The sequence below is a fragment of the Gorilla gorilla genome, chromosome 7, assembly GCF_029281585.2.
Source record: "Gorilla gorilla gorilla isolate KB3781 chromosome 7, NHGRI_mGorGor1-v2.1_pri, whole genome shotgun sequence".
NCBI classification, from domain to species: domain Eukaryota; kingdom Metazoa; phylum Chordata; class Mammalia; order Primates; family Hominidae; genus Gorilla; species Gorilla gorilla.
In genome coordinates this window covers 96,820,506-96,846,698 of record NC_073231.2, presented here as the reverse complement: position 1 = coordinate 96,846,698, position 26,193 = coordinate 96,820,506, and the positions used below count along the sequence as shown (strand labels likewise).

Here is a 26,193-nt window from a genome sequence, read left to right as displayed (position 1 = left end):
GTTGCCAGTCTCTTAATATCTGGGACTGGAAACTAGCACTGTGTCACTTCTGAAATGTATATTGGTAGGAGCAGTCATAGATTTTGCCAAGATTTAAGTGAAGGAGATACAGAATGTACCTCGTGATGAGAAGAGTATCAAGAATATGTGGCTAATTTTGATCTGTTTCAGAGTCATTTGGATTTCCTCTCCTCTGTGTTACCATTTCTTGTCCTTTGCCCATTCTCTTCTATAGGCTTTTTTATTTTGTAAAAAATTGTTTTCCTGGGAGCTCTTTTAGGTGAAACCATTTAAGATACGAATTGTAATTTTTTTTCCTGTTTACCTTTTGTCTTTTGATATTGCCTAGAAATCTCACACTTTAATTTTTCATTCTAGGAATGGAGAGTGATACTCATTTGTCTCTTTTATTCTCTTTCCTGATCTGAGTGGTATACATTTGTTTAAGACGAGTGACAAGAGGCTGGGAACATTCTTGCTATAGAATATAAAAGGGCCAGATGGGGTGCTCACACTTGTAGTCCTAGCACTTTGGAAGGCTGAGGTGGGAGGATCACTTGAGCCCAGGAGTTTGAGACCAGCCTGGGCAATGTAGCAAGATCTTGTCTCTACAAAAACTTTTGAAAAGTAGCTGGGTATGGTGGTATATGCCTGTAGTCCTAGCTCCTCAGGAGGCTGAGTTGGGAGGATGACTTGAGTTCAGGAGTTCAAGGTTACAGTGACCTATGATCACGGCACTGCACTCCAGCCTGGGTGACAGAGCAAGACACTGTCTCAAAAAAATACAAAAAGTCTAGATAGAAAATCTGGGCATGCATATTGGGGAATTGTGCCATTGCAAAGAGCACTTGATTTGAATAAAATTATAAGAAACTTGATGCTTATCCTGCTTTGCTCCTCTGTTTAACCTTTTCCATTTCCTGAACTAGCCATATTTTCCTATGCTCTTCAGTACAAGGCTATTCCTTTATTCCATAAACATTAATTTTTCATCAGTTTGCCAGGCTAACTCCTACTGACTCTTCAAGAGTCAGTATAAGCATCATCTCCTATGTAAAGCCTTTCCTGGCATTTCTAAGCCAAGTTCGATACCCTGACTCAGTCCTTTTATTGTACTTTCTGCATATCTTTATTACAGAGCTTCTCAAATTTTATTATGATTTGCTCTTTTATTTTTCTGCCTTTTAGTTTGTGAGTCTCTGAGAACAGATACTGGAATGTCATGTTCATCTTTGTATTTCCTGACACAAAGCACAGTGCTTGTCATGTCATAGGCATTCTGTGTTTGTTAAATGAATGAGTTCAACAGGTCCACTACTACACATTTGGCACCTTTGCAAGAATTAGAAGAGGAATGAAAAATTATAGAAAAATACAAGTTTTCTTTTTTCTGAGTAAGACACTTTGCTGCTCTCTGCTAGAAAATATACAGCATTTCTGTGGTGAATGGTAACCCTTTAGATGCATACCCTTCACAAATTTACATAGTAGCCTTGAGTTTCAAAACCTAGCTCAGCTGTTTCTTATCTGTGTACTTTTGGCTTGGTCACCAAACTCTTCTGGTCTGATTTTCCTTACCTATAACATAGTGATCATAGCACTTGCCTTATTCCTTATAGGATTATAATTAAATGAGATAACATATAGATAATCACTGTATAAAACTTTTTTGTAGGTGTACTTTTTACATGCTATTATTTGAAATAATCAGTATTTTAAGTTTTTAATATGTACAGACATGACAAGGTAGAATTTTACCTTCAAGTTTGATTTTAGATCTTGCATTTAAGTAGATGTTACACACTTAGTGAAATGTGCATCTGCTAAAATTTCCGGAGGCAAGAAATTGTTTTTTTTTTAATTTTTAGAATACCATTTTATAGTTAATTAAATACAACAGTCTAGAAGAACTTTGGAGAACCCAAATCTTAGGCATTTTCCATTTTTTCTTCTCTACTTAAAAAGCTCTACTAAAACTTGATTTCTTTTTACATTCTTGTTTTAAGAATTTTCTACATTCCTGTTTCAATAGTGTAGAATTATCTCCATAGACTTTATTGTGTCATAGCATTAGATAATTAGTCCTACTGCCTTTAGGTGGAGTAGTTAGCATTCACAGAAATTTAAGGAATGGCTTACAACTTGTCAGTACAATGATTGATGGAGCAGAGATATTTATTTTTAAGGATAGATGTCTCCAAAGAAACCTACCTTCATGATTTACCTTAATTCAGGGATGGTTTGCAAACTGATTTTTGTCAGCACAAGAGGAGATAATCTCTCAGGGGTAGATAGTATTAACCAAGTTTGTAAAACTGGTTTATAAAATCAGAACACCAATTATTTTATAATGAGAAATCTTGATGTCTTGCGTTCTGGGTTCCTCTTATTGGTACAACTGGTATATTGTTTACTTCTAGGGAGATTTATGGAAAGCTAAATTGAATCTGAGTATGTCTTGGTGAGCGTGGGATCAGAAGAAAAAGATTTAGGTAAAAATGGATTTTTAAAATATCATCAGATTAGCTTAGCCAATCTTATCATAAAGATGGTCTTGCAAGTGAGACTGGAAAAACTCTGCACTAAGGCGTCTCTCTTCAAGACATAGAGCTCTACCAATGTTTCTGATTTTCTTCCTCTCATTGGATACATCAATTTTTCTTATTTCTCTTATTTCCAAGGCATTAGGTGAAACAGTCCATGGGCTTATAAAGTGACATCAGTCTCTACTTCAGAAATTAAAAAAGTAAATACTCTAGTATTATTGCAGAATTTTTGTGAATAAAAATGTGTTGTTTTCATCAATTAAATTTTCTGAATGGCATTTTTGTCAAGAAAAAATACTTTTAATGGCTATGGAATTATTTATGTTTAGGACAATAAAATTCATCTTTAGTTTTATATTCCTTTTCAACAATAATTATAATAATGCCAAAAAAACTGTAGCTATATGTAAATATATTTTGAAAGATGTTTTTGTCGCTCATTTTAAATAAGCAGACTTATAATGATTGCTTATTACTTAGCTCCTACTAAATGCATTTATTATCAGGAAAATATTTTTGGGTAGTTAAACTAATTATATAAAATTTTAAAACCTGAGTTAAAAAGTTTGTTTTCTTCATGTTTAACAGTGTAAGACGAATGGAATGCAAGCCTTTTCTCAAGGTCTTAATGAGCAACAGCAACAGCAGTCTCCAGTTAAAAAAGGTAAAATTTTATCGTAATTCCCAATTTTATCATTGAATGTCTTAGCATTCATATAAAGTTAATATTACTTTATCACTTAGATGCAAACTTATATGAAATTTTATTATATATTTTTAGATTGATTTCTATCTATATGAGTCAGGCTACCACTTTGACTGCTTTCAAGGAGAGACCAGAATACAATGGCTTAAACAAGATAGGAGTTTATTACTAGATTTTCTATATCACGTAAAATTATGAACTGTTGTAATGATTTTGCCCTGTGAAGTTTCTATTTTCCCACTGTTCTGTTATCTTATTGCTATGCCATCCTCAACACATGGCTTCCATCTCATGGTCCCAAGATAACTGCCTCTGCTCCTGCCATCATGTTCCTGTGTAGCCATTAGGAAGGAGGAAAGGGGAAAGGAAGTTTCCCTTAAGAGTATGACCCATAAGTTGCACATAGTACTTCCACTTACATCACATTGCCAGAACTTGGTCATACTGTGCCTACTGGCAGGGTAGACTGGGAAACATAGTCTTCAGCAATACAGTTAATTCTATTACTGAAGCAAAAAGAAAAAACTGCTCTAGGGGAGAACCAATAGTCTCTCCCACACTAGCTATTTTAAAAATAAAATAAAATGATTTTAGTTTCCAAATTTTTGTCAATTAATGTATGTAGTTTAAAAGTTTGAAGTATGAAAAGACCGTTAATTTTTTTCTTCTAATATTTATCCTCATATTTCTAAATACAATTATTTCCAAATTTCTTAGTTTTTGAAAACTTTATATTGACGTTTTATCTTGGTAAATGAGAACTTACATCTTTCATGTCAGTTTCTTCACTTCTTCACCTTTTCATCTCCCCACCACAGTTATTTCACAAGTTTCAATTAAAGTGTTACTCACTCTTTATACTACTATGACTGTGTAAAATATAACTGCTTAGCCAAGAGGTGCACATCTCCCTTTTCATGCAATTTATTGTTTTTTCTAAAGCGAATATTTGCCTTATTTTTCTATGTTATCTATTGTTAACTCTTTTACTAAAATGCTCCAACAACTCTGTCACACTTGTTTTATACTATTTATGCTCAAGTATATCAGTTCTTTTTTTCCTTACATGGGACATTCCTTTCAGAATACTCCATTATCCTATTCCAATATGGACTAGTTGTTCTTTAGTACTAATGTGCAGCTATTTTTCCGGAGTGGACTTTTGTTATTATCTTGGGATATCCCTTTATAATCCTTTGGTTTCTTTTTTAAAAAATTGAAGTGGAATTCACCCAGTCACCATTTTAACCATTTAAAAATGTACAATTAAATGGCTTTTAGTACATTCACAATTGTTGTGCAACAATACTACCAATTTCAGAACATTTTTATCACCCTAGAAAGAAACCTCATACTCATTAAGCTGTTACTACTTTCTCTTCTCTCTGCTTAGGCCGTGTAGTAGACACTAAGCTATTTCTGTCTCTTTGGATTTAGCTATTTGGTCATATCATATAAATGGAGTTATACAATATGTCACCTTTTTTCAATTTATTTTTTAAATTGATATATAATAGCTGTACATATTTTATATCAATTAAAATAATTGAGGGCACGTGATATTTTCATAACTATGTACAATGTGTAATGATCAAATAAGGGTAATTGAGATATCCATCACATTTACCTTTCTCTTGTGAACAATATGTGACCTTTTGTGTCTGGCTTCTATCACTTTCCATAAGGTTTTCAAGGTTCATCATGTTTTAGCACTATTAGTAGTTTATTCCTTTTTATGACTAAATAATATTCCATTGTGTGGATTATGCCACATTTTGTTATCCATTTCTCAACTGACGCACATTTGAGTTGTTTTCACTTCTTGGCTATTGTGAATAATATTGCTGTGGACATTTGCGTACAGGTTTTTGTTTCAACACTTGTTTTCATTTCTCTCAGGCATATACCTAGGAGCCGACTTGCTGGATCATTGGTAGTTGTGTGTTTAACATTTTAAGGAACTGCAAATTGTTTTTCACAGCAGTTCTACCATTTTACATTCTTAGTTGCAAGGTACTAGGGTTTCCAACCTCTCAATATTCTTGCTATTATTATCTCTTTTTATTATAAGCAATCCTAGTGGGTGACAAATGGTATCTCATTGTGGTTTTGATTTGCATTTTCTTATGATTATGATACTGTTTTTTCGTGTGCTTGTTGGCTATTTCTATTTCTTTTTTGGATAAATGCTTTATTCAAGTTGTTTAACAATATTTTAACTGGGTTGTTTGTTATTGAGTTGGTTTGTTATTGAGTTGCAAGACTTCTGGATATTAGACTCTTATCTATTATCTATTATTCTCCTTCCTGCCACTGTTCTCCTTCCAGTGTGTGCGTATATATATACATATATATATATATATGTTGTCTTTTCATTCTCTACTGGAGATTGTGTTATTCTCTTGATAGGGTGTTTTAATGCACACATTTTTTAGCTTTGATGAATTTTAACTATTTTTCCTTTTGTTGCTCGTGTTTTTGGTGTCATATCTAACAAATCATTGCCAAATCTAAGGTCATTAAGATTTACCCGTTTCCTTCTTAGAGTTTTATAGTTTTAGCTCTGGCATTTAGGTCTTTCATCTATTTTGAGTTAATTTTTATATATGATGGGAAATAAAAGTCCAACTTCATTGTTTGTCATGTGGGTATCCACTTGTCCCATCGTAATTTGTAAAACAGGCTATTCTTTTTTCATTGAATGGACTTGGCACCTTTGTTGAAAATCAGTTGACTATAGGTGTATGTGTTTAATGTGTTTATTCCTGGACTCTTAATTCTGTTCTCTTGTTTTATATGCCCGCCCTTATGTCAGTACCACATTTTTTTGATTACTATAGCTTTGTAGTAACTGTTAAAATTGGGAAGTGTAAGTCTTCTAACTTTGTTCTTTTTCCAAATTGTTCTGGCTATTTAAGGGTCTTTGCAATTCCATTTGATATTTTGAGATCAACGTTTCCATTTCTGCAAAAGAGGCCATTAGAAATTTGATAGGGATAGCATTGCATTTATAGATCACTTCGAGAGGAATATTGCCAACTTAACAATATTAAATCTGACAATCCATAAATATAAGAAATCTTCCCATTTAGGTATTCTTTAACTTCTTTTAGCAATATTTTACAGTTTTCAGTGTACAAGTCATGTACCTCCTTGGTTAAATTTATTCCTAAGTACTGTATTCTTTTTGATGCTATTGTACATGGAATCTTTTTATTATTCATTGATCATATATAAAATAAATTTATTTCGTGGGGGACATTACTATGAATTTATGAAAATGAAAAACATTATGAGAATATTATGAACAGTTAGTTGTATGCCAAAAACTAGATAACCTAGATAAAATAGAAAAATTGTTAGGAACACAGAATTTACCAAAACTAACTCAAGAAGAAATATAAAATCTGAACAAACCTATAGCAAGTAAGAAGATTGAATCAGTAATTAAAAACCTCCCAACAAAGAAAAGTTCAGGACTAGATTGCTTCTCACCAGTAAATTCTACTAAACATTTGAAGAACAATTAACACTAATCCTCAAACTATTCCCAAAAAAATGAAGAGGGGTAACACTTCCAGTGAGGCCAGTATTATTCTGATACCCAAAGCCAAAGACATCAGAAGAAAAGAAAACTGTAGCCAATATCCCTTCAAATATAGATACAAAAATTCTCAATAAAATACTAACAACTTTTTATTATCAACATAGTAAAAAGATTATATACCATGTCCAAGTGGGATTAATCTCAAGAATGCAAGGGTGAGTCAACATATCAAAATCAGTAATAATACACCACATTAACAGGATTCAGGGGAAAACACATGATCATCTCAATTGAAGAAAAAGCATTTGACAAAACACAACACGCCATCAAGAACAAGATAAGGGTGCCCACTTTCACTGTTTTTTTTTTTTCAATGTTATGTTGAAAGTTCTAGCCATAGCAGTTAGGCAAGAAAAATAATAAATGGTATTTAAGTTGGGAAAGATGAAATAAAAGCACCTCTATTCACAGAGAATACAGTCCTATACAGATGTTCCCCAATTAGGATGGTTTGACCTATGAGTTTTTGATTTTACGATAGTTCAAAAACAATATCTGTTCAGTAGAAACTGTACTTTTCTCATGATGCTGGGCAGCATCAGCAAGATGCCACTCCTAGTCAGCCATGCATTTTCATCTTTTGCTATTTTTAACTTATAATGGGTTTATTAGGATATAACTCCATTGTAAGTTGAGAAGCATCTGTGTATATAGAAGATCCTAGAGAATTCACATAAACTATTAGAGCTAATAAAAATAAATTCAACAAAGTTGCAGGATGCAAGACCATTGTTGTTTATTATTTTAGTAATTTGAGTCATTTTTTTCCTAATCAGTCTTGGTAAAGGTTTTTTAGTTTTTATCTTTTCAAAAAACCAACTTTTTTTTTTTTTTTTTTGGTGAGTTGCCTAAAGACAGCAGAGACTTGGTTGGTGAATTCTTTATTATTATTATTATTATTATTATTATTATTATTATACTTTAAGTTTTAGGGTACATGTGCACAATGTGCAGGTTAGTTACATATGTATACATGTGCCATGCTGGTGTGCTGCACCCACTAACTCATCATCTAGCATTAGGTATATCTCCCAATGCTATCCCTACCCCCTCCCCCCACCCCACAACAGTCCCCAAAGTGTGATGTTCCCCTTCCTGTGTCCATGTGTTCTCATTGTTCAATTCCCACCTATGAGTGAGAATATGCAGTGTTTGGTTTTTTGTTCTTGCGATAGTTTACTGAGAATGACGATTTCCAATTTCATCCATGTCCCTACAAAGGACATGAACTCATCATTTTTTTATGGCTGCATAGTATTCCATGGTGTGTATGTGCCACATTTTCTTAATCCAGTCTATCATTGTTGGACATTTGGGTTGAAAAAACCAACTTTTGATTTTGCTGATTTTCTCTGTTGTTTTTATAGTCTCTATTTCATTTCTCTTCACTCTGATCTTTATTATTTAGTTCATTTTTTTCTAGTATTTGATTTAGTTTGCTCTTTTCTCCTAGTTCCTTAATGTGTAATGTTAGATATTGAGTTATTTCTTCTTTTTTAATATAGACATTTATAGCTATAAACTATGATCTGAACACTGTTTTTGCTGCATCTCATAAATTTTGATATGTTGTGACTTTGCTTTCATTTGTCACATATTTTCTAAGTCCCCTGTTGTTTATTCTTTGATGCATTGGCTGTATAAGAGTGTGTTTTAATTTACACATATTTGTGAATTTTCCAGTTTACTTCTGGTTTTGATTTCTAGTTTTATTTCAATGTGGTCATAGGGCATACTTTGTATGATTTGAATCTTTTTTAAATTTATTGAGACTCTTTTGTGGCCTAACATATGAGTTCATCCTGGAGAATGTTCCATGTGTGTGGAACATGTGTGCTGTGGTTCCATGTGTGCTTCAGAAGAATGTATATTCTGCTGTTGTTGGGTAAAGTGTTGTATATATGTAATTAGGTTAGTTGGGTTGTGGTGTTCACATTCTGTTTCCTTGTTGATCTTCTGTTAAGTTTTCCTATCCAATATTGAGAATGGGATAGTGTAGTCTCCAGTTATTAATGTTAAAATGTCCATTTCTGTGCTTAATTCTGTGTTTTTCTTTCTGTTGTTGGGTATATATGTGCTTATAATTCTTATATCTTCTTGATGAATTGATGCTTTTATCATGGCATAAATGTCCATTGTCTCATAACAATTTTTGTCTTAATGTCTATTTTTGTCTAATGTTAGTATACTCACTTCAGCTCTCTTTTGGTTACTGCTTGAATTGAATATCTTTTACAGTCTTTCAGTTTCAACTTATTTTTGTCATTGGATCCAAAATGAGTCTCTTGTAGACAGAATATAATTAGATGATTTTTAAAAATTCATTCTACCAATCTCTGCCTTTTATAATAATTGAAAAGTTTAGTACATTTACATTTAATGTAATTAACTGATAAAAAAGGACTTAATCCTCCCATTTTGCTATTTGTCTTTTATACGTTTTTTTGTTACTTAATTCCTCCATTATATTTTTGTGTTTAATAGATATTTTCTAGTATACTATTTTTATATCCTTTTAGTTTGCTTTACTATATTTTTTATGTTCCTAGTTGCTGTGTTGGGTATTAATTTAATATATAACAAACTAGTTTGAATTAATATCAACTTAGTTCCAATGTTATATAAAACATTGCTCCTATATATATTTCTAAAGTCACCTTTATGTTGTTGTTGTCATAAATTACATCTTTACACATTCTGTAATCTATCAACCTAGATTTATAATTATGCGTTTGTATGCACTTGTCTTTTAAATCATATGGGAGAAAAGGATGAATTTCATACTGAAAATTTATTGATGCTTTTATATTTACCTGTGTAGTTACATTTACTGGTGTTCTTTATTTCCGCATGTGGATTTTAGTTGTGTACTATCCTTTAAGTCTGAAGGATTCCCTTTAGCATTTCTTGTAAGACAAGTTTACAAGCAGTAAACTGTCAGTATTTGGTTATCTGTGAATGTCTCCATTTCTGCTTCATTTTTGAAGGAGCTTTTGTCAGATATAGGTTTCTTGATTGACATGTTTTTTATTTCAGCACTTTAAATATGTCATCACATGACTTCTGACATCCATAGTTTCTGATGAGAAATCAGCTGTTTATCTGATAGATAATCTCTTGTAAGTGATGAATTGCTACTGTCTTTCTGATCTCAAGATTTTCATTGACTTTGACGGATTGATTATGATGTATCTATGTGTGAAGAATCTCTTTTATTATACAGATAGATGCTCCTTAATTTATGGTGGGATTATACTTCCCAATAAACCCATCATAAGTTGAAAATATAATATGTTGGTTATGAGAGTCTTTGGCCCAGAGAGTCTTTGGTCAGAGAATCACTAGTGCTTAAAGTCGGAAATCTTGAATTGCTTTCACATCATCATAAAGTCAAACAATTGTAAGTCAAACCATCATAAGTTGGGGGTTGTCTGCATTCTATTTCTAGTTTGTTGAACTTCTTAGATGTATAGATTCTTTTTTTGTTGTTAAATTTTGGAAATTTTATTCCATGATTTCTTCAAATATCATTTCTTCTCCTTTTTCTCTCTCTTCTCCTGGGACTCCCATTATTTATTTGTTGGTATGCTTGATGGTAATCCATAAGTGTCTTAGGCTCTGTTCATTTTCTTTATTCTTTTTTCTTTCTACTCCTCAGACTGAATAATGTTAATTGAATTACTTTTAAATTTGCTGATTCTTTCTTCGGCCTGCTCAAATCTGCTGTTGAAACCCTCTCATGAATTTGTCATTTCCGTTATTGTACTTCTCAATAATTTCTATCTGGCTTCTTCTTATAAGTTCCATCTCTTTATTGATGTTCTCTATTTAATGAGACACTCTTCTCATAATTTTCTTTAGCTCTTTGAGCATATTTAAAATAGTACATTGAAAGCCTTTCACAAGTAAATTCAATGTCTTGGCTTCCTTACTGAAAATTTCTATTTCTTTTTTTCCAGTGAACGAGCCCATCCTTTCTTCATTCTTTGCATGCTTTATAATTTTTGTTGTGGTGGTTGAGAACTGGACATTTTGAATGTTATAAATGTGGCTGCTCTGGAAGTCGGATTTTCTTCCTTCCCTTGGGTTTGTTGTTGCTCTTTGTTGTAGTAGTTGTTGTTAGCTTAGTGACTTTTCCAAACTAATATTGTAAAATCTATATTCTTTGTCATGCATGACCATGGAAGTCTCTGTTCTGTTATCTTAGTGGTCAGCTAGTGATTTGACATAATTGCCTTCAATGGCTAGAACCATACCAAACTGAAAAACAAAGAAGCCCCTCTTTCAGCCTTTGCATAAGGCCTCTATGTATTTTGAGGTATTACCTCAATTCTGCCTTCACCTTCATTTCCTGCTTGGTAGGAATCTGAAAGTCAGCCAGGAGTGAGTGCTTAGGATCTTCTCAAGTTTTTCTGTGAACATGAGCCTAGCTTTGACATGCATGTGGGCTTCTAGAAAGAATATTTGGGATTCTTTCAGTGCCCTTCTACCTCAAAGCATCCTGTTTTTTCAGTTTTTCCTCTGAAACTTTTTGGTATGCCTAATGTTTGCTCCAATTGTTATCCCTTGTCTCAGGTGGAAGCAACTGATACATTTTCCTGTAAATGTTTGGACAAATGGACTCTGGGCAGCAGCTTTAATGCTAGGAGAATTCTTAGTTAGGTGTGAAGTACAGGCAAGCTTCTCAAGATGGTTCCTCAGGGAACTATAAGAAAGGTCAAAACAAATAATCATAATTTTTTGAGAATAAAGTCTGTACTACTCCCTCCAGTTCTGGGAACCTATAAAAGTAATGAGGGCTGTTGTCTTCAAGGCCATGGCCTATCTGGGGGATGGTCCCAGGTAAGTTAAATGCCACAAAATTTTCCCCAAATTTAGCTATTTTTTTTTCTTCACTAAGTATTCCCCTGGTTTTTACAGGCTTTGGGTTAGAGTCCAGGGTTCTGAGAAAGTTCATTCTGACAGTTTTTATGAGCTTACTTGTTGTTTTTGTGGAGTGAAAGACTTTTAGAGTTCTCTACTTGGCTATTTTCCCTGACTTCACTTACCTCCATTTCTTGAATTTTATGTTTTCTTCTTTATTGATTTATGTCCTCATTTTGCTCAAGTACATTCTCCAGGAGTTTCATGAAAAAAGGGTATTGGGTTGGTGAATTCTTTGAGTTTGCATATTTGAAAATATCTTTATTCTGTTCTCACACTTGATTGATGGTTTGGCTACATAGAATGTTCCAGATTAAGGATGAACCTCAAAAATGTTAAATGAAAGAAGCCAGACCCAAAATTTTTGGTAAGTTTTCCTCTATGTATTTCAGAACTGTGTATTAGGAACAACACATTAATAATTGTTACCTGTTAGTTGATAGGATGTAAGGATAGTAATTCAACCCTTCTTATTCCTAGTCTTTTCATGTATATCTTTTTATATCCATTTACTTTCAACTTATATGCCTTTATTTTTAATATGTGTCTCTTGCAGACAGCATATAATAGGGTCTTCTTATTTTTTAAATCCACTCTGTCAATTTGTAGTCTTTAATGTAATGTTTAGGGGGTCAGTAAATTATGGTTTACAGACCAATTCCTGTTTTTATAAATAAAAATGTATTGAAACATAGCCACACCCTTCATCTATATATTATCTGTGGCAGCTTTTGCTTTTAACAGTAATACATATTTCTTAAAATAAAACTTAGAGAAAAAAAGGAATCTGTTATACTTACCCACCTATTTACCATCTCTTTTGCTCTTCATTTCTGAACAGTAAAGTTTCCATCTAGTATAATTCCCTTCAGCCTGTAGAAATACCTTTAGCATTTCTTGAAGATCACATCTGCTAGTGATGGATTCTTTCAGTTTTACTTTATCTGAAAATGTCTTTCCTTCACATGTATTTCTGAGGGTTTTTTTCCCCCCACTGGACATGAAATTCTGGGTTACTGTTCTTTTCTTTTAGCACATTAAAAATATTATTCCATTGTCTTCTGGGACAGCATATAATCTGTCTTGGTGATCGTTTCTGGTAATCATTTCTGATTTGAAATCTGCAGATATTTGAAACATTGTTCTCCTTGAAGATAGGGGCCCTATCTTGGGTCCTATTCATTATTACCTAGCACAGTTCCTGATACATAGTAAGATGTACAATAAATGTTTCTTGAATTTATTTTTATTGTGTTAAGTTTTTAGTATTGATTGAGACTTGATAGACTCATTAAAGTAACATTTTGGCAGGATCTGAATTGCCCAATAGTTATTACTGTGGTTATATTTTATACAAGATCATTTTACTAGACCTGAATAACCAGATGAAACAAGCCATGCATTTCCCATTTTCTTGATTATATTTCTTTCATTTTTCCTTGGTTACTTGGTTTTCTTTCTATGTAAAAGGAGAATTGGAGGCAGTAGATGCTTTTCAAAGCCTTTTTTCTCCTCCTTCTCTTTTGCATAGACACATGACTCATCATTTTATATAATGAATAGAGGACATCCAGAAAGAAATGAACCAAAAAGTGATCTAGACAGCTCTACATTTCCTAACATTACATTTGATATTTAATATCTACAGAGAGAATTAAATACAGCAGAGATTTCCTGTTGAAGCTCTCAAGTGTTTCCATCTGCAGAAAAAAACCAGACTTTCTGCCTGATCATCCCATTGTACTGCAAAAACCAGTAAGTAGTTTTCTAAGTTTGTATTGTAATATTATATTACAAAATATTTTTCTTTAACATTTTCATCAGACTCTACCTCTAGATTTTTAACCTTCCTTATTATAAGATATAAGTAATTCAGAAAACTACAAAAATCTAAAGATATAACCAATTATTATAAAGTAACTCTGTTAAAAAATAGAATGGAATAGCTGTATTTTGTTTAAGAAATATTTTTAATTGAAAGGTCATGAAAATATTATCCCATACTCTAAAAGTATTATTTTTTCAATTAAATTATATTGTCCACCTGGAATTAATTTTACTCTATGATGTGAGGTGGGCATCAAGTTTTACCTTTTTCTACATAGATATCCAGTCATTTTAAAAATATTTATTGAAAGGGTACTTCTCTGACATCTTTGTGGCAATGTATGCATGGTCTGTTAATGGGCTATCCATTCTGTTCAGTTAGTCTTTTTATACATTATAACAAATCATCTCATGTATTTTTCTTTAACATGTCTTTGCTATTCTTAGCCCTTTATATTTCTGTGTTACCTTATCAAATTCCATCCAAATAAATACACATAATAAATACATACATGCATCTCTTAGGATATTCATTGGAAAGGACATGGATTTTGTCATCAGACATGGCTTCAAATTGTAGCTCCATTCTGTGTACCGGTAGTTCGAACTTGGACAAGTCACTTAACCTCATTGAACCTTAGTTTTGCAATTGCTGATAAGGATGATAATCTCTGGCTGTTAGGATTAATAAAATAATGCATGAGATTACTGAGTATGATACCTTTCTCTCATTATGCTTTTAGTAAATGATTCCCATTCTTTGTGGTCTCTACTTACATTTGACTGGAATTTAACTTCCTATTAGAGTTTTCGTAAATACCTTTATATAGGTAAAGGCAGCTAGGACTCTTCTGAAATGAGATTCAGAATATAGGTGTACTGAGAACAGTTCGAATGGGAGATATACACTACTACCTTCTATCTCCATTTTTGGTATTCTAATTCTTTGGAATTCATAGTATTTTTTTCCTCAAATTATAATTTTTAAAAAACATTATGTTGTTCATAGTTTATGTTAATATTTCTTAAACTCCCTAACTTTAGATCTCTAGCCAATTCTTTTTAAAGTTAATTAAAGCAGGAATTAAAATTTTTTATAATACTTCTCATGCATAAATATTAAATAAGAAAAAATGTACTTGATGTTTCAACTTTCCCACTGGTTCAAAGATCTTTGGGATATGTAATCCATGGTCTGTAAGAATAAATGTAAACTTCAGTGCTATATAAACTATAGTCATTTTTTCATTTGTAGACTTTCCATCTTTAATAACATTTTATTGTGTAAATAAAAGCTTGACATACACTTTTTAAAACAAACTTGTACATTAGAATTCATTTTACTTGTGATTTACACATTAATACATATTTTAAAGCTAGGTGCCACAGAAACAGAAGAACAGGTTTGGAATACAATTTAATATATTTTAAAATGAGTTACATATATTTTAAAAACATGAGCCATTTTGTTATTTGACAGTTCTAGTTACTTTAATAGTTTCTATGGTAACATGCATTTAAATCTGTAAACACCTGGTACGTTCACAGTATTTGGTTTGATAAACTAATTAGTAAAAACTGTATTCAATCAATTGATAAATTAACTTTTTCTTTTATATTACAGGAAAACAACCAAAGTTTTAAGTAACATTTTAAGAACAGATGAATTTAAGTTTGGACATCTGCAAATGAGGTGGATCTAGCAACAATAACTGTAATGGACTGTGACAATTCAATTTATTCTTAATTTTGATGGTTGGCTATTTGACTTCTCTAAAAATGAGAAAGAGCTATTTTAAAATATAAAGAATTTTCTAATCAGTTTCAGCTTTGCAGGAGGTTTCCTGCATAAATTGGGAAGTAACACTGGAAAGTAGGAATTTGGTTAGTGAAGTGGGAAGACTGTATATTTATAATTTGCATACTACTTGCAATTTTTTGTTTTTCATCACTTGTAATAATGGAATGGAAATGTAAGCTGTAAAGACTCTCAAATATAAAATATTTGCTACAGTGTATATATGGTACATAATTGCTTGTTGCTTTTAAAGTTGCTTCTGTTGTTCTGCTTCCCACTGATTTCATACCAGCTCATGAATGGATCATTACAGTCTCTCCAGAGGCTTAGAATGATTCAGAATGTTCAATGCATAGTTCTCAATAAACAGGAGGCAGAATTTTTAATGGGTATTCCTTTTCAGATATATGATTGGTCTCTAGGTTTTTGATAATAATATGGTCTTAAATTCATAATTACTAGCAGAGATTGATAATTTGGAAACAATGGTAGCGAATGAAACTGAAGTTGAAAAATGGCTGCTACTACTTATGTCACCAATCAGACCATATGAATAGCAGAAGTTGAGCAATTTCAAAGTAAAACTGATATTTTTATTTCCAAAGGAATTTAGACATTTGAAAATAATTGACATACATTAAGTTTTAATTCTATAATTTCTTATATATGGATGAACAATTTTTGGGTTTAAGCTTTTAATTCCTAGAAATTTTATACATTAAATCTCCTGCAATTTGTCACTCTGGTTGTTACTGTTAAAAAAAAAAAAAAAAAGGTTTCTTCCAGAAAAATCTGCTGATATATAGGTAAGTGTAAACTCTCCCTAATTATATTTCTTAGATCCCTAGGTCTATTGGCAAAAAGTTTGTTTCACTGAATTTTGAACTCCTAAACCAGTACTTTTTTTTTCACTGTTTTTTGAGCTTGTTTCCCAGATTCAAGCTTGTATTCCATGTTACGTTTCCCATCTTGGTGTTTTAGTGACCTCTTTTTTTTATTTTTTAATTTTTAAAATTTTTTTTTATTTTACTACTTTGTTCTTTAGGAAAATGGGGTTTTAAATAGAAAAAAATCTTCGTTAACTATAAACTTATTGTTTACTTTAAGATGAGATATTTATACTTAGGTCCCAGTTTTTTCTTTTTTTTTCTTTTTTCTTTTTCTTTTTCTTTTTTTTTTTTGGCCCTACTAGTTTCCTTTTCTACTATAGGTTCCAGTATATATGTGTATGTGAATACACACTCACACACATTCACATACATAGAACTCTCACAAACATACACAAAAATACATGTATAATTTGTATAAGAGCTGGGGTCAGAATAACCATATAATTATATTGGTTTGCTTTGTTATTTGCCCACTCTCAAGTCATTCTAATTCTTGTTTCAGAATATGATAGAGCTTATTCCAATTTGGAATCTGCAGATCCCTTCCACTTAGTATTGTTACTGAAAACAGAACCCTTTTAACAAGTAATACTACCATGCTACTTTGGAAACTGCCTAGTACCCAAAATATTTGATATGCTTTTTGAGTTGGATACTTAAATGCACCAACCAAAGCAATGTTTTGATTGGCTATAATTTGTATTTTTGAAACCATTTACAACAAACATTCTCAAGAAGAGTTTGTATGTCAAAAGTCATTTAGGTTTTAAAGTCTTTTGATCTTTTCTTACTATATACAATCAGTCTGCAGAGACTGTTATGTGTCTGTTTGCCTTTGTACATATATATAGCTTGTTTGAATAATCATTGTGCATCTCCATTAATGTTGTTCTTTGCTTTGTATATAAATTAAAAGAGTTGACCCAGGTGTTGTTACACAGTATCTGTCATCCTTAGAGTTGACCAGAGGCACACAAATACACACACACACACGTGTATATGTACAATATATCAAAATTTACTACTTATTTCTAATAGAACTATGAAAGGATTTTAAAATTTTATTTATACTGAATGAGAACTGAGAGTATACAAAGGTATTGGTAAAAGTTGCTGTTTCATGAATTAGTTTGAGAAAATATTTTAGGTCAAATTTATATTTAAGAAATAAAATTTTATTAGTTCAATCTTCCTTTTTTCCTGAGTTTTTCAAAGGGGGAAAAACAGGAAAATTTTACCTTATATTTTTCCCCAAAGACTTATAGTTTCAAAGGAATTTATACTAGAAAATAACATGGCTATACATTTTTATATGTATTGTATTTTCGTTAGCAAGGTTTATAACCAGAACAGATTTTTTATTATTAAAAATATTTAATTTCTGAGCTTGTTGAGCAGAGTGTAGATAGTATACTATCTACAGTTAGTTCTATAGGTAGATAGTTTTAGTCATTCTAGTGTTGAAATTGGAAAACAGATGTCTTCTGTCTAATACTTTCACTACTATTTTATGACTTCCCTAAGATTTTGTGCTTGTTTTATATTTCTTAGTTATTCATTTGGGTTAAAATTTTATTTTTCAAGTATTTTGAAATCATTGTTTACATGCAAATATGTATTTTTCATAAGAAAAGTTAGCTGTCTGTATCGCATACCAAAACTATATAGCATAAAACTTGAACCACATTTTTCCAAACAGTCTCTTCTTTCTTGATATATTTAACTTACATAACAAAGAATTATGATGCTAATAAATGACACAATGTTGCTGTATTACTAAATGGTACTCCAGCTTATCACAGGATTGTTCACTTTTGAAAAACCAGTCTATAACCTGATACATGGATAGAGATTCTATAGGTTACAGCCAAGGTTGTTTGATGCCTATATACTAACTTTTTAACTAATGCAAAGATAGTAGTCATAGGGCTGTGAGTTGGGTTGGGGATGGAGTAGACATTGTTGAAGAATAAACTTCACTCACAGTTACTTAAAAATCACAAAACGCTGATTTAACCCTTTACAGTATACGACAGTTTACAAAATCTGCCCTATGAAGTAATACTCTAAAAGTTTCCACTTTATTTTTTCTTTATCATAACAAATTCATTTTCACAATATTATTCCTTTATGCATATGCTTTTTTCCACATATTAGGATTTTGTCACTAAAAGGTTTTAGGTGAGTTACAATGTAGCAAAGCATTTAGCATTAAATATTGAGAATATTAGTGAACTTTGAAAATTGAGCTAAAATTCACATGAATTGATAAAGTTATAGAATAAGTTTTGAAAGAGTGCACTTAGTAAATATACCAAACAAAAATATACAGTAGATTAACAACCGCAGATAATTTTCTAATTGATGTTTTAGATAAGAACACCTGTTTTGCACTTAGAACCATAAAGAAAATGTCTAGGAACATCTAGTTGTTGTTCAGGATCCACCACGAAGCTGAAAAGAGAAAAACGTTTTCTAAAATAATGAAAATAACTTATAGGGCAAAGAACGTTCAAGGTGCAAATTATTTCTAAAGAGACCATTCCCCTTACCTTTAGTCTGCATAATAACTTATCTTTCTAGTCACCATTTCCTGACTATTTGAGGCAAGATTGAACTCTTCCTATGCACTTGTTATTTGTACCATATCTTTTGGCACTTTGTTGCAGTCTAAAATTTTTTGTTCTATGTGAATAGAACTTGTTTTGGCAACAAGTTTATAAATGCACTGAAGACAGAATCATGCTATTGTTCTTATTAGAATCTACCCAACACTGGCAGTAGTTAGGCCATATATATATAGTATTTATATACCCAATATTTATGAAATCCTGTATGTAGAAATACCATATATTTATACATATATACATACATGCACCTGCATTTATATATGTATATACATATTTGCATATGTATACATATACATACATATAATATGTACAGCTTATATATAATATATAATATACATATAAATACATGTGTAATTTATTATACATATATTTATACCTATATGATATTTATAAATACCATATATTTATACACATAGGATCTCATAAATATTGGGTATAAGCAAGTAGGTTATAAATAATATTTTAGTATATCTGTATGTTAAAATTATAAATGTTTATCCCAGTGAATATAGATATCCTGAAAACAAACCAATGGCAAAGATGTATGATTGGTGGAATGCTGTGAGAAACAGATAAATGGAAAGGATTGAAATTTGCTTTCAAAGCTGTTCAAGTAATTTGCTGGCAATAGGATCTTTTTTTTTTGTATCCTGTTTTCTCATAACCGTAGGTTTTTCTGTTATTACCAATGGACATTCTGCTCCACAGACCAAGTTTATATATTCCTTTTGTCTGGGTGGTTTGGGCTGCCATATTCCAGTATGCTTCATTTGAATGATTTTATACTTGAGAGGTCATTGGAATATATTATAGTGTGTATTTTCATATCTGGATGCAGTCTGGCTTAGTTGCTTAATTACTTTAGATGTATCTTAGGTAAACCACTTAGTAGTCTTAACCATAAAAAGCAATCTTACCAGAAATCATAATTTGTGAGTAAAATTAGAAATACAAACTTATTCATACTGCATTTTAAAATGTAATATCTGCTTTTTTTCTTTCAGATTTTAATTTTAGGTATAAATATGTGCAGCTAATTATTTATTTATTTATTTATTTATTTATTTATTTATTTATTTTGAGACAGTATCGTTCTGTCACCCAGGCTGGAGTGCACTGGCACGAACTCAGTTCACTGCAACCTCTGCCTCCCAGGTTCAAGTGAGTCTCCTGCATCAGCCTACCAAGTAGCTGGGATTACAGGTATGCACCACCATGCCTGGCTAATTTTTTGTATTTTTTAGTAAAGAGAGGATTTCACCATATTGGCCACTGGTCTCGATCTCCTGTCCTCAGGTCATCTGCCCACCTTCGCCTCCCAAAGTGCTGGGATTACAGGCGTGAGCCATAGCGCCCAGCTAATTATTTTTATTTTCAATCTTCATAACCATTATAACACAAAATGTACAAAACTAGTTTTTAAAAATAGTGTTAGAAGTTATATGGCCATTAAAACCCATAAATAATATTTATATGCTAGCTTCTGCTTACTGGAATAGGCCTGCTGTCACAGTGATAAAACTTTAAAATAAGGTGGGATGTCCCAATAAATGGCAAAATGTTGTAGGTTTTAAAATTGTGTCAAAAATCAAGCCTAACTTTTCCTCTTGTTCTACGAAATTCCAGTAATCATTGTTGAAATTAATACAAAATAGGGCAGCAATTAAAAGACATTAAATTGTATTGAACCTGGATTCACAGAACAAGAATTGATCCAGTTTTATCTGTAGTCAGTTTTTCTTTCTAAATTAGGAAATGCTCTGAGAGAGAAAGAGTAATATAATGCATGTGCCAATGACACTAGTAGTATCTAGAAAATAATTCCAGATAATGATAAAGTTGGGTCAGAAAACTATCAGATTAGTCCACATTTTCAATTCTTGCTATAGCATTTTTCCCCTCACTGATAATTCAGTAGCCTCCTGTTCTATCCTCTTTTCCTACTCTATTTTTGATCAGGTTGTTTCTGTCCTGGAAAGACTCAAGACACTAATAAGAACAAGCTTTGTTCCTTTCTTTCCACATTGGTTTGGGAGAGATGGAAATGGGTGTGATGACAGACACAAAAATTACAAGTGTCAGGACTTCGTGGAAATTTTGACCGAAGACCAATATATTTATGATGATGCCAAAGTCCTATTCATTCCTTCATTTAGGAAATAATTTCTTCTTGCCATATACTGTACTATAGTAATACTGTAATAGGGTAGGGAATGTGAAGATAAATAAAATGTGGATCTCACTTTCCTGCATTCTATGTACAAAGCCTGCAGCAGTCATATTTACAGAAGTTGTATTCTAAGATTTTTCTCCCTATTTTATTTTATTTTATTTTATTATTATTGTTTTTTGACATGGAGTCTCGCTCTGTCGCCCAGTCTGGAGTGCAGTGGTGCGATCTTGGCTCACTGCAACCCTCTGCCTCCTGGGTTCAAGCAATTCTCCTGCCTCAGCCTCCTGAGCAGCTAGGATTACAGGCATGCCCCACCATGCCCAGCTACTTTTCGTATTTTTAGTAGAGGTGGGGTTTCACCATGTTGGTCAGGCTGGTTTCGAGCTCCTGGCCTTGTGATCCGCCCACCTCAGCCTCCCAAAGTGCTGGGATTACAGGCGTGAGCCACCGCGCCCAGCCTTCCTCCCATTTATAACATCATAACACTATACATCCCCCACTCATCCCCAGGAGCACTGTATCTTTGCATTTTACTCTTTTGGTTTCCTTGATACTCCACTGCTTAAAGAAAGGCATCTCCCCAAGCTTCTCTTAGATATTTTGTTCTTACCTACATACTTTCTTACCAATCCCAGGCTTCAACAATCATCTTGCTGTGGTTAACCCCTGAAAATTACATCTGCAACTGGAGTCCCAAACTCTGGCTATTTCCTGGTGGTGCAGGTTTTTTTTTTTTTTTCTTCCCTGGCCTAGATTATTGCCCTAATTGGTTAATCTCTCTCCTCTCCATGACATCCACCTTTCTCCCTCCTGTCAGTTATTACTGATTAGAACATGTCACCATCCCTTTCAAAACTTTAAAGTACTCCAGGTTGCTGTTCAAAAGCCTCATTATGACATTCTCAACCTCACTTCTTACTCTCTCGTCTGTCTCCACTTGTACTGTAAGTTTTATGCCTTAGTGACACCTTTGCACCAATAAAGCACATTCACACTTCTTGCATTTGTTCATGTCCAAATTTACCAAAGGACCCTTCCTCTCCATCTTTACTTTTCCACATCTCATCTTTTAAGGACTAGCTCAAGTCATTTTCTTAAAAACTATTAAAGAAGTAATCACTTCTCCAAGTCCACAAAACACATATTATCTCTAATGGTGACAGCTATTTTATGCCCTTAGCTGGGATTTTTTTTCTGCTAAAATTTGTCTTTGCAAACGTTTCTGTGAAGCTGGACAGAAAGCACTTTATGGGTAGGGATTTTGCCTTTAGTTTGTACCCTTTGTAGCTCCCAACACAGTGCTTGTTCAGAAATGGAGCTCAATCAGTACCAGTAAATTAGGCTAAACACCCTGATGCCTAGCACATATTAATACTCAGTAAATATATATTTAATCAGTAATTGGATGGGTAGATGAACAAATTGTATCCAGTACACTAAATTACAATATGATAAAATATTTGAATAATTTTTTGAAATATGATTTGGTGGTACTTCAAGTTTGTTAATATGATTAGCAAATGACTAATGGTTCAGTATAGCTGGGAATACAAATAGGGTCAACTAAGGACAAAATAGAACAAATATATAGATCTTTTATTTCTTCCCCCCCAATCTCAAATCATAAAATATATAAAGAAATAAATAAGAGAGTACCATTGATAAAATATAGAAGGAAAGAGCATACTATCTTTTAAGAAACAAACAAACAAAAATACAAAAGGACACAGAAGCATTGTAAACCCAGGATAATTACCAGGAACTAGCATTGTAGATGTGAGTTCTGGAGTTTCCAAGAAATCCACATTACTTCTTTGGAATGTCTTGCTATAATTTGTCTGAAGGTGGCTGTATAAATAATTATAGGTTAAGGCTGTGCATTTTTATTTACAATCTTCCCAAGTACAGCAGAGATCAAATTTGATCAAGATGGCAAAGTTTGGGATGATTTGGATTAAATAAGCTCCTGGATACAAGCTTCTTTTAATGGTTGTTCAGCTTTCAAAAATGACTCAGGAGTAATTTAATAATTGTCATCAGAAACTTTTTTAAAAAGGTTTTAAACCAGGAGAACATTACTTTTTTAGAGGATAAAATAAGAAGTAGATTTTATTGCACCAAATTTAAATATATCTTGTTTAAAAACAAGATAGATAATAAGACAGACTGTATATTTTACATTTCTAGATAATAAAAATAAATCTAAAAAGCTATGTGAAAGTGTTGGCCTGGAAGCAGAGTCGAATAAGTTACCTCGTTTCCTTCTATGGCTGAAATACTGTTGGTGTCATTTTGCCTTCCTTATAGCACAAAGTGCCTTCAAAATTGCCACAAAAATAAAACTTTTAGGTGAAACATAGATCAACTGAATTTCCAGATATTCTATACTTCCATCACCATATTTAACACCCTAAACATGGACTTATTTCGAGAGCTGTATTCTCTGTACCATTTTAAACTGTCAGGAATTGTTATATACTCTCAGAAGAGCAAACATTTCTTTCATTCCATTTTAAAATTATATGTTTGTTTGCTATTAGTAATTATTTTAATTTTTAAAGAAGCTGATTTATTTTAATTTTTGACAACGTCTTGAATTTCCACTTTATTTTTAGTGTTTAAAGACATTTAGAAGGTATTGGGCTGCAATGACTCTAAAAATTATATGTAGTTTTATTGTAAAATAAAATAACTGCACAGACTATCCTATGAAAAATTAGGAGGTAAAGCTTTTTTTTCGTACCTCACTTTTGTCCATCCTTTGTCTCCACCCCCACCACTACTACCCTCACCAGCTTTAGACACTCATACCCCCTATCTATATCTTCTTATCTGAAAACATCAGTAAAATGGTAAGACTCAAAGTGGGATCATTACCAAAAGTATTTGTACTTCAAGAGAGAAGTGGTTTCTAAGCTATTAAATACATTTTTTAAAGTGTGTAGAATTCATGGTAATGGGCAAATGGGACAGGTTTTAAGGTAAGGTAAAAGAGAATGGAGCTTTCCTACAAATCCTAAAATTACATCATGCATATTGCCACCTTCCTGGCTTCACATAAAATCAGGCTTGCTCACAACTTACCTATTCCATACACTACTATTCTCCCAGAACTCATAGATCATGTAGCGAGATTCATTTGAAAGCTTCTGTATAGAAATACTGAAACGGAAAATAAAAGGCATAATTAGCTACTGGAAATTAAAGATGCAAGCTAACTTTTCTAATATCCATATGTAGTATGAAACAATCTTATCCATTAATAGAGGAAACAATCTAAGGTGCCTGCATGAAAATCAAACAGATTTGTCAAGAATTTATTTATTCTAAATATGTCTGTTAGGCATAAGTGTTTTTGTTTGTTTATTTGTTTGTTTTTTTAGTTTTCTGGTTTTGCATCATGAAAACAGTCTCAGTATATTGCAGATATCACAAATGTAACTTTTGCAAAATTGTGTTCATTCATTCAAAAAGGTTTATTGAGCATCTGTTGTGCTAGGACCAGAAAAATGTGAGTGCATGCTACCTGCCTTTGCCCTCAAATGTAGCTGTTAGGATTGGCCCTATCAACCACCATACCTCTGCCAAATTCTTAGCCATACAACATTCCTGTATTGACAGATTTTGTGTGGGTCCTGCTCTATGCCATTTGAGTCACTTGGACCACACTACTGCTATACAACTGACTCCTAGTTTGCCAATACCTAATGGCTCTCTCCCTCTTTCTCTTTTTTCTCTTTCTCCCTCTCTCTCAAACTCTCTCTCCCTCTGACACACACACACACACACACACACACACACACACACACAAAGTGCCTGTTGTCTCTGGATGAAGTTTGAGAGTCCATATTCTGGCCATAATTGCAAGGGTTTTTTGTTTGTTTTACTTTTAAATTTCTTTTCCAATTTGGGTGAGACAAATTTGTTCCTTCCTGTCCTTTGACTAGCCCGAAGGAGGAAAAAGTCTACGTAATATGTTTTGAAGGAGTGAAGAAAGCAGGCTGGCTGAAGACATAGGTTGAGGTGACTGCAAATTTAATCCTATAGCAATGAGAAGTCACTGAAGGATTTAAAGCAGGGAGAGTGACGTGGCTAGAGCTATATTTTAAAAGATCCTTCCGATGGCCCAGTGGGTTTTGTATGGAGGGTATTATAAAGTAGAAAGAACAGCTGGGAAGATAGTGAAATAGCATAGGTGAGAAATGATGAAGACCCAAATTAATTTTGAAACAATAGAGACAGATTCATAAACTTAAGAGTGGGAGACAAAAATAAAGATGCCTTTAAAAACTGAATTACAAAAATACAGATTGTTCAGCCTAATGGTTCATAATATATTCGTATTAGAAAGCAAAACGAGGGGTTAGAAAAACAATAAGCCTTTTGGGTTAACAAAGAACTTACCAGTAAACTTAACAGTAAGAGAACAAATAACTTAGCAGTAAAATAGTTGATTAATGTAGATTTAGGATTTACCTAAGTGTGACCAGCAGGTGGCAGTAACTACACACAGAGATTTTAATTTTTTTTTTCTTTAGTTCTGCTTGTGTTTTTTTCAGTTGTTTATCTAGTTTGGTTCATTAAGGTATGATGCAGCAAATATTGTTTTTAGCTCAACTTCAGATTTTCTGGAGAAGGGTTTACTATGGAATCATAAGAATTAAATGGAAGGTGGAATTTGTGATTTTCTAATCCCAGGAGTTCATGAATGTGCTCTTTGGGGGTTCACTAAATTCCCGGAAATGATCTGCAAATGAATGTGCATATATATGTTTTCCTAGGAAGAGAATCTATAGCTTTCATCATAGTTTCAAAGGGATGTAATCCCCAAACATAACCTTCAACAGTATACTGGACAAATTACAATCCATATCAATTTTCTTAAGGACAAAGTTTAAAATACTCAGCCTTGTATTTCAAGCTCTTCATCAACTGCTTCCTGAAAACTAATTCATTTGTTTACTTATTACATTAAAATCCCACTTATCCTGCTATTTGAACCTTTCATTTTCCAGGCTAGCCATAAGACCATAAGATAAGAAATTCATAAAATTTTAGCATAATGCTAAAGCTTTTGAAGGAGTAAAAAGGAG

General features: G+C 32.6%; 2 protein-coding genes across 3 annotated transcripts in view; one reads left to right on the top strand and one right to left on the bottom strand.

The window, feature by feature from the left end:
* Nucleotides 1–17,233, top strand: part of C7H8orf88 (chromosome 7 C8orf88 homolog) — a 28,423-nt gene extending 11,190 nt beyond the window's left edge. The window contains exons 4-6 of one of the 2 annotated variants that reach the window (XM_004047264.4): nucleotides 3,135–3,210; nucleotides 13,431–13,537; nucleotides 15,234–17,233. In XM_004047264.4, coding sequence (XP_004047312.1) covers nucleotides 3,135–3,210; nucleotides 13,431–13,537; nucleotides 15,234–15,257 — 207 coding nt within the window. In that variant the 3' untranslated portion in view covers nucleotides 15,258–17,233. The remainder of the gene's footprint in view (nucleotides 1–3,134; nucleotides 3,211–13,430; nucleotides 13,538–15,233) is intronic. The other variant, XM_055348692.2, reaches the window with a different exon arrangement.
* Nucleotides 16,167–26,193, bottom strand: part of NECAB1 (N-terminal EF-hand calcium binding protein 1) — a 167,520-nt gene continuing 157,493 nt past the window's right edge. The window contains exons 11-13 of the mRNA XM_004047289.5: nucleotides 24,185–24,262; nucleotides 22,857–22,948; nucleotides 16,167–18,751 (exon numbers count right to left, since the gene is read on the bottom strand). Coding sequence (XP_004047337.3) covers nucleotides 18,723–18,751; nucleotides 22,857–22,948; nucleotides 24,185–24,262 — 199 coding nt within the window. The 3' untranslated portion in view covers nucleotides 16,167–18,722. The remainder of the gene's footprint in view (nucleotides 18,752–22,856; nucleotides 22,949–24,184; nucleotides 24,263–26,193) is intronic.